The sequence below is a fragment of the Bufo bufo genome, chromosome 6, assembly GCF_905171765.1.
Source record: "Bufo bufo chromosome 6, aBufBuf1.1, whole genome shotgun sequence".
In the NCBI taxonomy this organism is placed as follows: Eukaryota; Metazoa; Chordata; class Amphibia; order Anura; family Bufonidae; genus Bufo; species Bufo bufo.
The window spans coordinates 68,370,339-68,385,675 of record NC_053394.1 but is presented as its reverse complement, the minus strand read 5'-3'; the positions used below and the strand labels follow the sequence as shown (position 1 = coordinate 68,385,675).

The following is a 15,337-nucleotide window of genomic DNA, read 5'->3' as shown; positions in this document are numbered from 1 at the left end:
ACAGGTTTTAGGCTAGGGCTACACAGCGACATGACTTTGTACATTGAACAGGGAATATGTAATACTTAATTTCCACTATGGCGGGGCCGCAAGAAAAATAAAGACTTACTCCTACGTTTCTCCACAGATTATAGACAGGGTTGCCAGCCAGCCGGTGTCCATGAAAAAAAATAAGACATGCCCGTGATTTTTTTTTAGGCTGGCGGTACTTGACTAGATTATTTTAGTGGTAATTATCATTTTACAACTCACAGTAAATGCTGGTAATGAGTTCTTTTCAGTATATTGAGTTATAGACATGTATTACCTATAATATTTATTATCCATTATGGTTTTTCAATTTGTCCATAAAAAATGTTGGCTGTCCAGGATTTTGGCCTAAGTTGTCCAGAAAAAAGAAAAATTCTGGTTGGCAACTCTGATACAGATGATCGCTGTTTGTTGCAGCTTGGGGACACTTTTTAATCTGTTATTGTTTAAGGAGTCTCCTAACAAGTGGGAATTAGCCGACAACCCCTTTAGGCCTCTTTCACACGGGCGCCCCGGATTTGCTCCGGATGCGTTGTGTGTGCATTGCAGGAAACCCACGCTAGTAGGCACGCAATTGCAGTCAGTTTTGACTGCGATTACGTTCTGATGTAAAAAAATTTCAGTGCGAGTGCAATGCGTTTTGCACGCGCGTGAGAAAAAACTGAGTGTGGTACCCAGACCCGAACCCGGACTTCTTCACTGAAGTTCAGGTTTGGGTTAGGTGTTCTGTAGATTTTATTATTTTCCCTTATCACATGGTTATAAAGGAACATAGTAGCATTCTTAATACAGAATGCTTACTAAAATGTGGATTGAAGGGTTAAAAAATAAAAAAAAATGTACTCACCTCATCCAATTGATCGCACAGCCGGCATCGTCTTCTTGCTTCTTCTTTCAGGGATAGAAATCTTCTATCTTCATTCAGAAGGACCTGCGCTGACGTTTCCACTCGCGTGGAAAAAACTGAACATCGGAACGCAGTCGCAGTCAAACGCACAAGTGACGCGTGAAAATCACCGCTCATCTGAACAGCCCCATTAAAGGGAATGGGTCCGGATTCAGTGCGGGTGCAATGCGTTCACCTCATGCATTGCACCCGCACGGAATTCTCGCCCGCGTGAAAGGGGCTTTAAAGTTTGTTAAAAAAATGTTAAAAGTTATTTATGGCAAATCGAGTGTGTCATGGATTCATAACTGATAAGGGGCCCAAGACCTTTAATACCCAGGGGCCCAGATCGCTCTTGATGTTCCTCTGTCTGTTAATCATTTGTTGATCATTTTTGTTTCTTCATAGTGTGGAACAGCTGCGGGGACACAGCCATCGCCTTCCCCAGCAAACCTCAGTAAGATTATGGACGGTAAACATGTTGTCCCCAGCGCTGTCTCATCCTTATGTCATCTGAGAAGTCTCCACCGCACAGGCTCACTCATCTCCATGCCAAGCTGGGTAAAGTCACACTAAATCATACAGGAATTAGCTTTACATATTTCCTCAGCGATGGCATGCTCACATATTAAAGGTCACTGAGTTTTGTTGTCCTCTTCATTCATAGACAATGCTCACTAGAGGTTTACATATAGCGATGATCTAATGGCCAGTGGTTTATGTGTACAGCGTTTATAAATGGCGTATGTGACATGCCGCCATCAACATGGGCCAGGCTAGGGGGCCACAGATGCATGTACCCCAAATGCTGGTTGTCGGGGGCACCAATGAGCCATTTTGCCTTGGTTGGGGTATTTAAAGGGCTTGTCCGCTTTTTTCTATTGATGACCTATTAAATCGGCTCAAGTAAATAGGACAGAGCCATCCCATAGCAGCGAATAGGAACGCCATACTTCTAATTTCTAATGCTGCAGCGGGCAAGTAAACAGAGGAGATAAGGTAGAGCTTGTCTGAGCAAGGCCTTCTCTTCAAACAGCTGATCGGCAGGGGGGCTGGGAGTCGCCCCCCTTCCCGTCGATCTGATATAGATGACCTGTCCTGAGAATCAGTCATCAATAGAAAAAAGCGGACAACCCCTATAAATACCCCAGCCAAGGCAAAAAAGCTCATTGGTGTCCACCAACAACCGGCATTTGGGGTACATGCATTTGTAGCCCCCTAGCCTGGCCAATGTTCATGGCGGCATGTCACACGATCATCGGTCAACAATAGAAAAAAGCAGACAACCCCTTTAAATACAGAACTAGGTCAATGTATGGAACTTTTTACCAGGGTCAAGAAACGCCGAGCTACTGCTCATCACTGACACATTCAAAGAAAATTTTGGTTGGTAAAATCGGAGCATTGCACCCTGCCCCGGGCTCACCCAGAAGTCAACCAGGAGCACCCACTGCTAGGCAGGGTTTAAGTAAACTTGTTGGCAACTATGGGGATTATTATTCCATCGGCATTAGTGAGCCCTCTCATGTTATGTGTCTGGTTAAGGGCTCATACCCACAAACGTGTGCCAGCTGGGCCTGTACTGCGGCCTACAAACAGTCGGTCCACAATATACGGGCACCAGCCATTTGGTCCACCGCATCACAGATGTGGACCCATTCACTTGAATGGGTCTGCAATCCGGAAGGATGCGGAACGGAGGCACGGAAGCCGTGGGTTTTCTGTCCGTGCCTCCACAGTGCAAAAAAGTAGTGCATGCATACTTTTTGTGGTGCAGACCGTCGGATGCAGATCGCGGACCCCATCCAAGTGAATGGGTCCTGCGTCTGCATACGGCGGCCCTATGGTCGGTGCCCGTGCCTTGCGGACCACAATTTGTGGTCCACAGCACGGACCCGGCCGGCACAAGTACATGTGCGTGACACCTTAGTCTTCATGCACACTGCCGTGTCCGTATTTTGGTCTGCAAAATACAGATACTTTCTGTGTGCATTTCTCAATTTTCTCCCTTTCATCAATAGATAGGGCTATTTGTGTCCTCAATATGGCCAAGAATAGGACATGTTCTATAATTTGTGGAATAGGCACACTGATCCACGAAAAATACGGATGTGTGCATCATGGCAACATAGAAAGAAATGTGTCAGTGTGCTATCCGCAAAAAATACAGATAGCACAGAGATGAAAAATACAGTCGTGCATGAGGCCTTGTGAACATTATTGGAGAGACTATCCATCGTGTAAGTAACATGAGAGGCTTTTCATTCTCCTGATATTGATGATACCCCGCACCCCCACCAATCAGCTGTTCTCTGCAGCCTCCAGCCCTTTAAATGAAAAAGGAAGAACAGCTCCGTTCAAAGTGTAGTGGCCGCGCTGGGTAACTGCAGCTGAACTCTCACTGAAGTATCAGGTGATAGAACAGGTGCCTATTTCTTGAAGATGAGGATATGGAAGAGAAGCACATGGGATCTGTGTGCTTCAAGCATTATAACCACAAGGGTGAAATAGCAAATAAGAGGTAACATGTACAGAATAATTATCAATACAGAAATCTTTATTATTTTATACACTATCATGCTGAAATACTAGGAATAAAAGGAAGTCCTAGACGACTGTAAAAAGATATAAGAAAAAAAAGAAGGGGTGATTTATCAAAGACTGGTGTGTGCTATGCTGGTCTTGATAATCCCCGCGCTGCTGGAGCATGTGCTTAATTTATGATGAGGTGCGTGGCTCTTCATAAATTAATTGCATCCTCTGGAAGTCCAGGTGCCTGATTGAAATCTATGTCAGCTCATAGCTGGTGTTAATTTTCAGCCATCATTTATGCCATAAAACTGCCGTAAAGGGTGATAAATGTGCGAGGGTGAAGGGACCCACCCACACCTGACCTCACAACACCCCATTTTCAGAAGGTGGCAAGGGTGGTGTATTAATTGAAACTAAAGGTATTGCAATGGAATTTCAAAAGTCGCTGACTTTTATTTGTAAATAACCTCCAGTGGATTATGTGGACACCATTGTTCCCCTGGATCAATCTTGCAGGACGTCTTTTCTGCAGCATTATTACTGTGGTCGGTATCATGCCTATTTCATGATGCCAGCGACCTATACATAAGTTGGATTTCCTAGATCAGGCATGCTCAACCTGCGGCCCTCCAGCTGTTGCAAAACTACAACTCCCAGCATACCCTGATAGCTGTAGGCTGTCCAGGCATGCTGGGAGTTGTAGTTTTGCAACAGCTGGAAGGCTGCAGGTTGGGCATCCCTGTCCTAGATGAATCTGGTTGGAACTTGGCACAACAATAGCACGCCATTACTCCTCATGCTGCACTGCACACATGACTCGTTTGGATATAAGAAATAAAATTCAATATTGCACGGTGTTTGGTAAGTGCCAAGATTTCACTCCAGTATCTTGATACATAAGTTAAAGGGGTTCTACACCCAGAGGCGGCTCTTCCATTAGGACACTCAGGCTGCCGCCTAAGGCCTCGCGCTGGTGGGGGCTTCACTCTGGTTCCCACCCGACACCGCCGCAAGTACAATTATTGGCTTCCGGGGCCGGCAGCTGGCCTAAGCGGACTAATGGAAGAGCCTCAGCGGGGCCCGCGGCCGCTCTCAGCCCCTCTCTGCCTCTTTAAGAGAGCAGTGGCTGCTGGGGCTCGGAGCGTGCCGCCGCACAGGCACGTCTTAATGAACGTCGCTAGACCCGCCCCCAGAGCGCTGCGCAGCCACGCAGGGGAGAAGAAGAAGGAGCCAGGGCCCTCACCTCTGTCCGTGTCTGGCTGCCGCCCACAGACAGACAGTGGTGCCCGACCAGTGAATATAAGCCCAAGGTGTGTGAATGTCTCACTGCTGCCACCCTGCCCAGTGCCAACTCCTGGTCGGGGGCCACAGCAGCAGTCAAAAACCGCGCGGCAGGCAGCCCCCCCCACACACACACACACCCGTTGCGTGCCGGCTACTGGCTGGCTTCTGTGATGATAATAGCTTACTAGTGCCAGACAGTGTTTACCATGGTCCCTGGAGCTAGCCTGGGCCATCCCATGCCATATAAGATCACCCTGTACTATGTGCTGCAAGCATGCAGCTGCTTAACCCTGACTGTGACATCACTGTGTATACCCTGTACTGTGATGTCACTCACTGTGCATGTTAGTCACAGTACAGGGTTAATATGCACAGTGATGTCACATACAGTACAGTCAGGGTTAATATGCAATGTGACATCCAGTATAGGGTTAATATGCACTGTGACATCTCAGTATAGCCAGGGTTAATGCAAAGTGTTACTATGCACTGTGAATATAAGCCCTGTACTGTGTTGTCACTGTGCATATTAACCCTTTACTGTGAAGTCACTGCATATTAAAGGGGTACTCCGGGATAGGAAAGTAAATCCCCTATCCAAAGGATAGGCGATAAGTGTATGATCGCAGGGGTTTCGACCGCTGGGACCCCCCTGCGATCTCCTGCCTGGTGCCTAGGTAATCCTCTGCCGGATTACTGTTGACCACAGCTTGAAGCTGTGGTCAACAAGTCCCCTCCATGTATCTCTTTGGGAGAGTCAGAGAAACATGATCGCTGTATCTCTGTCTCTCCCATAGAGATGAATGGAGGGGGCGTGCCGCTCTGAAGCCTAGCAGAACCGGCGTTCTGGGCGCTGGGCAGTAGATCAGCCCCCCCCCTCCCCACGATCAGACATCTTATCTCCTATCCTCTGGAAGAATAAGAGAATTAGGCTTAGTTCACATCAGCGTTCAGCCTTTCCGTTCTCCTGCTCCGTTATAGGAGCAGGAGAACGGAAAGGACGGATTCGGCACATAACTGAGCCGAACGGAGCCTACGGACCCCATAGACCCCCATAGACTATAATGGGGTCCGTTAGGTTTCCGCTCAGAAGATGATTTTGGAGCGGAGACAAAAGTTGTGCATGCAGGACTTTTGTCTCCGCTCCAAAATCATCTTCTGAGCGGAAACCTAACGGACCCCATTATAGTCTATGGGGGTCTATGGGGTCTGTAGGCTCCGTTCGGCTCAGTTATGTGCAGAATCCGTCCTTTCCCTTCTCCTGCTCCTATAACGGAGCAGGAGAACGGAAAGGCTGAACGCTGATGTGAACAAGGCCTAAGATGTATGGGAGAAACTGAGTTATTTATTTAAGGTATTTGAAAAATGTTGCACTTTGTACCTGTTCTGTTCCATGCACTGTTGAGGCAGTATGCTATGTTACATTTTTCTATGTTTTACTGTTTGCATGTTCATCCAAAGAAAGGCGATTTATTTTTAAAATTGTTTACATAGTAATTGCCATATTAAAACATGTTAAATGCACACATATGTTGTAAGAGTATGTATTTTCCCTTAAAACAATGCTGACAAATGTATTGCACATTTAATAGACAGACTGAGGATACTATACCAAGTGTTTTTGTTTGTAGTTAATCTTTATTATCGCTTGCATATCTTGTGTTCGTGGGGGCCTCATGTTCCAGTTTCGCCTAAGGCCTCACAAAGTCTAGAGCCGCCTCTGTTACACCTTTTGATTACTGAGATAGATCATCAGCATCTAATCGGCGGGGGTCCGACACCTGGAACCCCGGCGATCAGCTGTCTGAAAAGGTAGCCTCACTCCAGTAGTGTTGCGGTCTTCTCGCTGTTTCCCGCAAGCCAATGACATCACAACTATTATCATTGCCTTCTCAAACAGCTGATCTGCGGGAGTCCGAGGTGTCGGAGCCCCACCGATCAGATGCTGATGATCATTAATCAAAAGGTGTAAAACCCCTTCAAAGGTTTACCCAGGTCATATGGAGCGCTGTCATTCTTCACACCAGGGGCATAGATATAGTGGAAGCAGGGGAAACGGCTGTTACAAGGCCCAAACTCAGAAGGAGCCCGCCCAGGAGGAGGACTAAAAAATGTTATTGTCAGGACCCACCCAACAGTATTGTACAATGACATTATATACACTGACACTATATACAGTGACATGACATAGAGTATATATGTGTAGGAAAAGGACGGAGGGGCTGCCGGGCCTGGTCTGAGAGAGTGCTAACTTGACTAGTCACAGGAGTGAGGGTTGCACGGGAGGAGGGGGTTGTAAAGCAGTTGGCGGGGGGCTTCTAGTTACACCACACATTCGGTTCACTTTATTAGCATAACAGACAGATGGATCCACTCACATTTACTATCTATTCAGAAAGAATCTAGCTAGCGACAGCTACCGGTAACTCCAAGGCTATATTAACATGGACAAAATACATGTCAGAAAATGTGACTTGTTTTTGCCATAGAATGTGCAACATAAACCTTAGGTTTCTGCCACTGTCTTGGAAATTCTGCAGATTCACCATTCTATTCAGTGGGCTAATGCATGTGCAGACAGACACTTGTCACTGTTTCTGCATGGAAACCATGGCAAGAATGGGCATTCTCACGAGCATGTGCCATGGTTTCCGAATCAGCTCATAGAAATATCTGCTTTGTATGAACTATGATGTGGATTCCCATATCAATTAGTGGATAATTATGTTAAAGGGTATGTAAGGTGACACTATGGTCACTGTCTGAACCACAACCAGGAAATTCAAAAACTGCTATCCGTTACCCTAGGTTCTTCGCGCACCAGAGCCTGCCGCAGGGCCAGATGGGTGTCACGGTAGGTAAGATAAGGGAAGGAAACAGAACACGGCAAAACAAACAAAACAACTCACTAGGCCCCAAATGCTAGGGAACAAAGGGGTCACCTCCTAGAAATCCCTAAAAGATTTTCCCTAAGTTGCTATGCCCATGTGCATATCTCAATGGTAGATATGCACATGCCCACGTACCTAAGGCTGTAACACACTGAACCAAACCCTCAGCTGTAGGGAAGAGGGAAAGAGACACCCAGCTCCTTCTACAACCGAGGGAGCTAGTGTCTCCCTAGAGGCCTAGACAAAACTGACACAGAAGGAAACAGGGAAAAGGACTTATCTAGTGATGTGTAGGAGCAGATGATCCACCAAACTTCAGAGCTCACACAAGGCAGAACTATAACCCGCAAAGGCTATAGGGAGAGGGAGGAATAAATAGTCTTCCCAATTACCTAAATAACAGCTGGGAGGAGGTGGGATTCTGCTCAAACCCACAACAAAGCAAACTGTCAGATCGAGTCGCGTGCAGCAATTCTGACAGATCTCCTCCTAACACCCACAGGGCAGGGTGTGACAATGGGCTTGGATGCTAGGGACCCAGATTACGTTTGCGGATTAAGGTAGCAGAAAATTGGTGCAAGCTAGCTAGACGCAGATCTATCAGAATGACCAGGCTGCAAAAAGCAGTAGACAAGCAAGAGCAGAACCAGGAAAGACAGACAGAGCCCAAATAGCAGGCCAAGGGTTAATCCAAAAGCTAACCATGGTCAGAATATGGGGAGGATCAGTAGAAGTAGATTGGACGCTGAGCCAGGAACCTGAATGGCACGGCTTCCTGCCTCACAAATAGGTCTACCAGCCAGGGCTTGACTGGTCTGCATTTGTTTATGGGGGGTTTTTTAAAGTTTTTTTTTTCTGGGTCCTGTATTTAGTGGATCTGGGTTATGTTTTTAGCAGTCTGGTTTGTGGTCTGTATAACCCTGAGAGCGGCACATCATTATGTCGAGTCCATCACTTTCTAATTTTTGAAGAATGTCAGAACTGAGGTCAGCAGCTTTTTTCCCCTTTAAAGGGAAAAATCCTAAAAAAACTTCTTTTACCTCAACTTTCCTGTTGGTGATGTGTACATATCTGATCACTTCAGACATCTGATCAGTATGCGATACGTCAGGCGTGCTGTCAAACATGATGCCAAAGTACTTTGCAGACTTTATGTCCGTTACAATCTTCGCCTTCACATGATTTGCTAGGACACTTATAAACTCATTCTGAGTTTGTGGAGAAAGATAGGAGACAGACATGTTAACTTTACAGGTGTGCTGCTTTAACTTAATTAGGTGTTCCTTCAGTACCGGATCATACTTGGAAAGCATCTCAACCATCTCAAGAAAGTTCCCTTTATTCAAAGAAGACTCATCTTCCTTGTGACCACGAAATGCCAGATTCTGCTTGGCAAGAAACAATGTAATATCCAGCAATCTGTGCAAAATGTCCCTCCACTTTTTCTTCTCAGTCTCCATCGTAGAAATAGTTTGGGCATCAATGGTTTCATGCAGCCTCAGTCCTGCTGCCAAAGTTTTCCACTTTTCCAGACAGTATAAGTGCTCTTCGGATGTCTCATGATTATATACCTTTGGGCTCAGTTTCCACCACTTCTGAAACCCAGTGACAAGATTGGAAGTTGTATCTGTAGTACAGCTGGTAAAGAGTCGGCAACAAAAGCAATATAAATTCCCGCTGACAGGTGAGTAAACCATCCATGTCCTCAGAATTTTCTCTCCATTTGCTTTTGTAAAACCACACTTTTGAAAGTTGGCGCACTTCTCCCTTTGATGCAGCTTTTTCATCTGGCCTTTTGGTGACACTAAAAGGACCATCTTGGTTCTGGAAAGAAGCACTTCCTCTTTTCACAATTTCTACCCGAAAATGATCTGGAACCGGTATCTCCCAGAAGGACACATCAGATAAAATTTGCAAATCTTTCTCCGTAACTGCAGTCATGTCTTTCATAGTATACGGACTATGGCTTGAGTCACTTTCAGCACTCTCTTCTGCTTCAGATTCTGTAATTTCCATTCCTTGCTCTTCTGCTTCAAATTCTTCTATTTTCCCTCCTCGCTCTTCTTCAGATTCTGCCATTTCCACTTCTTGCTCCTCTGCAGAAAGCTTTCTAGCAAAAGCATCAAAAGAATCAGCTTGATCAATTGGCGGAGTGTCTTTTGATGAACCCTGGCCATCATCTGGTCTTTTGACATACTTGAGCATGGATCCAGCAAGGGTTTTGATTGCTTGAATTTTTGCCTCTTTTGTTCTCCTTTGCTGGAATCCACTTGGCCTCTTTGACTTATGCACTCCATGTGGCATGGTGGAATATTCGCTTAGGAATTCAGACTTTGCTTTCTGAAATCCATTTGAAAAAAGGACAGCATGAAAACATATAATTTGTTTCTTGTGCTTCTCATATTTTGCTAATGGTATGGATAAACCATATCATACACCGTCGTTTGGTTTAACTGTGGGGGGGGGGGGGGGGGGGGGTTGCAGAGCACCCACCCGCAGTGGCGGATCCAGAGTTCGGTCTCAGGAGGAGCACTTCCAGATTGTTTTGTGTCGGCAGACAGAAAATAATAGCAGGCTCAGGCTGGGAAGGCAACTTGAATTATGCTAAAATCATTGGGCTAGGGCCATTTTAAAGGGTTTCTACCACCAGAAATACTGTTATGTAGCTGACTGATATAGCGATGCGCTAATGTCAGCACTACATAACAGTATGTTTCTAACATTAGTCCCTGCAGCCGTTTTTGTTAAAAATGCACTTTTATAATATGTTAATGAGCCTCTAGGTGCTATATGGGCGTAAAATCAGCACCTAGAGGCTCCGTCCACTCACCCTGTATTCCGCCCAGGTCCTGTGTTGTGCCTGCCCAGCTCCTCTTGATTGATGCCACTGTTCCCTGCATCGTTGGCGAAATCCCGCTCCTGCGCCGTTCACTTCGGTCTTCGGCGCAGTGTGAGTGAATGATGCGATCCTCACTGTGACGTAGTCGGCGCAGGCGCAGTGAGGAAGCCGGCACCAGGATCGCATCATTCACTCACTGCGCCTGCGCCGAAGACCGAAGTGAACGGCGCAGGCGCGGGATTTCGCCAACGATGCAGGGAACAGTGGCATCAAATATAGCAATATTTTTACAGCACAGTACGTGTCCCCTATATTTTTATATAATAAATAAAGAGTCCCACAGTACATAATGTGGGCAAAATATACCTAATTACATAACATTCTCAATACATAAACTTATTTTTATGTGGAAAATGGTGCCAGGTGGTTTACCATAATAAAAATGCCAGGGTACACCCCCTGGCACCTTAGAGTATCACTAATAAAAATGTAAAATAGCCTTTTTTCACAAAAAAATAAATGTATTTATTGGGAATGTTATGTAAGTAGGTATATTTTGCCCACATTATGTACTGTGGGACTCTTTGCACCGGCCCTGTCATGTGGACGTGACCAGGGCCTGTGCAAGGATTTTTTGGCAACACAAGCGAAGCTACATCTCGGTGACCCCCCCCCCCCCTCCCCGCCCGCAGCTCACCTGGTCCTGGTTCTGTCTGCAGCAGCTGGCTTCTCCTCTGTGTGGTGCTGATATCTTCGATCTGCTTCAATCTGGTTTGAGGACTGTACTTTTCGCCCTATAATATGCACATAGGTTTTAGAGGAGTATAATAAGAAACAATATTTTCCATTATACCTCAGGTCAGACCACCAATCAGACCCCCAATGTTAATCATACCTCAGATCAGCCCCCCATATCAGCCGTCAGCACCCCATCCATCATGCCAATGTCAGCCCCCATCCATCATGCCCCCATGTCAGCCGTCATGCCCCTATGTCAGCCATTATGCCCTCATGTCAGCCGTCATGCCCCTATGTCAGCCATTATGCCCTCATGTCAGCCATCAGCCCCCCATGTCAGCCCCCATCCATCATGCCCATGTCAGCCGTCAGCACCCCATCATGCCCATGTCAGCCCCCATCCATCATTACCCCCCATGTCAGCCGTCAGCCATCAGCCCCCCATGTCAGCCATCATGCCCCCCATGTCAGCCGTCAGCACCCCATCCATCATGCCCATGACAGCCGTCAGCCCCCATCCATCATGCCCCCCCATGTCAGCCGTCATGCCCCTATGTCAGCCATCATGCCCTCATGTCAGCTGTCAGCACTCCATCCATCATGCCCATGTCAGCCGTCAGCCCCCATCCATCATGCCCCCCATCATGACCTTATGTCAGCCGTCAGCACCCCATGTCAGCAGTCAGCCATCAGCCCCCCATGTCAGCACCCCATCCATCATGCCCATGTCAGCCTTCAGCACCCATCCATCATTACTCCCATGTCAGCCATCAGCCCCCCATGTCAGCCATCATGCCCCCCATGACAGCCGTCAGCCCCCATCCATTATGCTCCCTAATGGGGGACAATGTTGGAGTCTGCACCATCAGGGGGGGTGACATGATGAGGGACAATGTTGGAGTCGGTGGCACAGACATTTCTTCTCTTCCCCTCCAGGCTCCATGGCACAGACATGTTTGTACATTTTGTCCCCCATCTCCCCCTCTCTGTTACAATTACAATACATTTACAGTGTCAGTACCTGATATATCACTGGGGTCTGGCTGGAGTGGGGTCGGTCTGGTCCTGGCTCCAATCTCAGCTGGCTCTGCCTTAAGGTGTCTTCTCCTGGGTCCAGACTAGAGTCCAGCAGGGTCGGCCAAGTTCCAACAAGTCGTGCCTCAGTGTTACTCTGTGACTGTGTTCTTCTGCTGCCAGCCTGGAGGGGCAGCTTTTACAGGCCACAGCAGACAGAGCAGCTCCGCCTCCTCTCCTCCCTCCGCCGCGGCCCCACTGACAGTCAGTGACGCCTCCTTTGGCCTGAGCGCCGCACGGCACACATGTAGGCAGGACAGCCGCAGGCCCGCTGCCCGCACTGTAAGTAAATAGTATGTAAGGCCCCCGGACTTACTGCCGAAGTGCAATTTCAATGTGTTACATCATTTAATTAATCACCTTGGTAGGTCTGGCTGGCGGCTGCTGCTACAATGGGGTGTCACCTCCCCCCGGCGGGGGCGGGTGACACCCCATTGTAGCAGCAGCCGCCAGCCAGACCTACCAAGGTGATTAATTAAATGATGTAACACATTGAAATTGCACTTCGGCAGTAAGTCGGTCCGGGCCTCCGGCGGCCGGGTGACACCCCATCAGACTGGTGTCACCCGGTGCGGCCCGCACCCCCCGCACCCCCTTGCAACGCCACTGTGTGCCACATGAATATCTTATTGCCCCATACTAATGTCCTATAGGTCCTGTTCTAATTCAACATCTAGGCTGAAGTGTGAGGCAATATGGCTATGGTTGTCTGTATTGATCATTTTTTCACATTGATATCTTGTGGACAATTTTCAGCTCCACCGATGAGGCATGCATGAAGTATTGAGGCTAAATACTGGTGATTATGCACAAACAGTACATGAAAAGATTGTTATTTTTTTTACTTCAAGTACATTCAATAGAAGCTGCTTCCAAGTGCACTCTTCTGGCACCAGTAAGGATTATGGAGGCAGGTTAGATGGTTGTAGTTTAGCTCTTGTATTGAACTAGCCTAGTAGTAGTCTGGGTGATGGGTGTCTTAGCTGTAGTCCCTCACCTCACACCACTATCTTTTAATGCTGGTCTCAGCTGGTCACTCTGTTGTCTGATTCCTCTCAAATCTGTTCTTGAGGCTGAGAAAAGCTGATCGATCTCTATGGAGAATCTGTTTACAGAAGCAAGAGCTCTGCAATGTAAATCCTCTCATCTCTCTGGTAACACAGGAACTCCACTCCTGGCAGTAAACAGAACCAGCCCACTCCTACCAAGAGGGAGGAACAGGGTGGACAGCCCTGTTCCTTGACAACCATTGTCATGGACATCCTTAACTGGTAGATATGGCCATAACATAATATAAAATACATACCAACATAAAACAATACATTAACTATTTACAATTGTAGTACCCCTGGGTCTGGGGTATTGCACTTCCATGTACAACTGAAGGAATATAGAGGTACAGCATAGCCTGATATATTTGATTGGGTGCAACATTACTTCTCCAGAACTTAGACCTAAAGCCATGAATGTTTTTTTTTTTTTGCAAACATTACCACTGCACAAGTCCGGCTTGTCATAATTTATTTACATCTTGAAAATAAAAGTGTAAAAATAAAGAATAGGCCCAGGCATTTTTTTAAATATTCTGCCAAATTTCTGCCTAATTTGTACTTTTGTAGTCTTGATGATTCGAGTATTCACAAGAGGCAAAGTACACTGCTCAGTAAGTACAGATTTCTTACATTATTGGCCCCATGCTGTCCACATAATAGTTTGATTAGGTTTGTCACAGGGCATAGGATTTCCTCATTACTGACTCGTTTTATTACTGCTGCACGGCAGGAGCTCTCCACAATGGGAAAAGATGGAAATTAAGAGTTTTGCTGAAGAGTTTTGTTGCTGTTAAAAATGAAAATTAGAATAAGGATTCTGAGTCCTTTGGGAATGCTGAATTTTTTTTACATTGTTCCACCACTGTTTTCTGTCAGGCAAACACAAAAGGTTTATGTTTAAAGCAGAACATTAAAAAAGCAATTGTTTTTTATTGTTCATAATGTTTTGGAGGCTACATGTTTTCCATGTACAGGGGCAGTAGCAAATTACTGGAACATTATATTTTAGTATACTACACAAGGAAGGAGCCAGGCAATTATATAAGCGCTAGTTAGCAGAAAATATTTGTGGCATAATTTATGGGTGCACGTAAAAAGCTTGTTTTATCTGTCTATCTATCTATCTATCTATCTATCTATCTATCTATCTACGTCTGCCTGCCTCTCTGTCTGTCTATCTATTGTATTTTTTGCTCCATAAGATGCACTGGACCATAGGATGCACCTAGGATTTGGAGGAGAAAAATCTGAGAAAAATAGTTTTTTATAAGACTTCGGATCAGACCCCCAAACTTTATCAGATCTCAAATCAGACCCCCCAATCTTCATCCAACCCACAAATTAGACCCCTAATCCTCATAGGACCTCAGATCAGACCCCCAATCTTCATTAGACCTCAGATCAGACCTCCAATGTTCATCAGACCTGAAATCAGACCCTCATTCCTTAGCAGACCTCAGATCAGACCCCCATTCCTCATCAGATTTCAGAACAGACTCAAAATCAGACCCTAATTCCTCATCAGACCTCAGATCAGACCCCCAAATCAGACTCCCATTCCTCATCAGACCTTAGATCAGACCCACAAATCAGACCCCCATTCCTCATCAGACCTCAGATCAGACCCACAAATCAGACCCCCATTCCTCAACCCACATCCCTTTATGCCACGTTCTGCGACTTTTCCCCACTCATGTCAAGTCTAAAAAATTGGGCATGGACGTGTGGGGAAGGACCTGCAGACCCATCTCATTCATACTTTTCTATGGCTGGATTAGACGTAGAAAATGGTCTAAATATAAGACAGCTAGGATGCTGTCTTACATTTAGAAGCGGCAGTGGATACGCTGAAGTTATGCAGAGGCCGGCGTCTCTACATAATTCTGGCGGATCCACTGCCAGTTATAGGGGATATTAAGACCGGCATCTAAAACGCTGGTCTTAATAAATTAACCCCTATGTACTGACTAGAGATGAGCGAATCGAAGTTGACGAAGTGGAATTCGATCCG

General features: G+C 46.4%; 1 protein-coding gene across 1 annotated transcript; it reads right to left on the bottom strand.

The window, feature by feature from the left end:
* Positions 1–8,513: 8,513 nt before the first annotated feature.
* On the bottom strand, positions 8,514–9,927 carry LOC121005520. The gene is given in 2 exon segments (XM_040438291.1): positions 8,514–9,348; positions 9,350–9,927. Coding segments are annotated over 2 exon segments (1,413 nt in total).
* Positions 9,928–15,337: the final 5,410 nt, after the last annotated feature.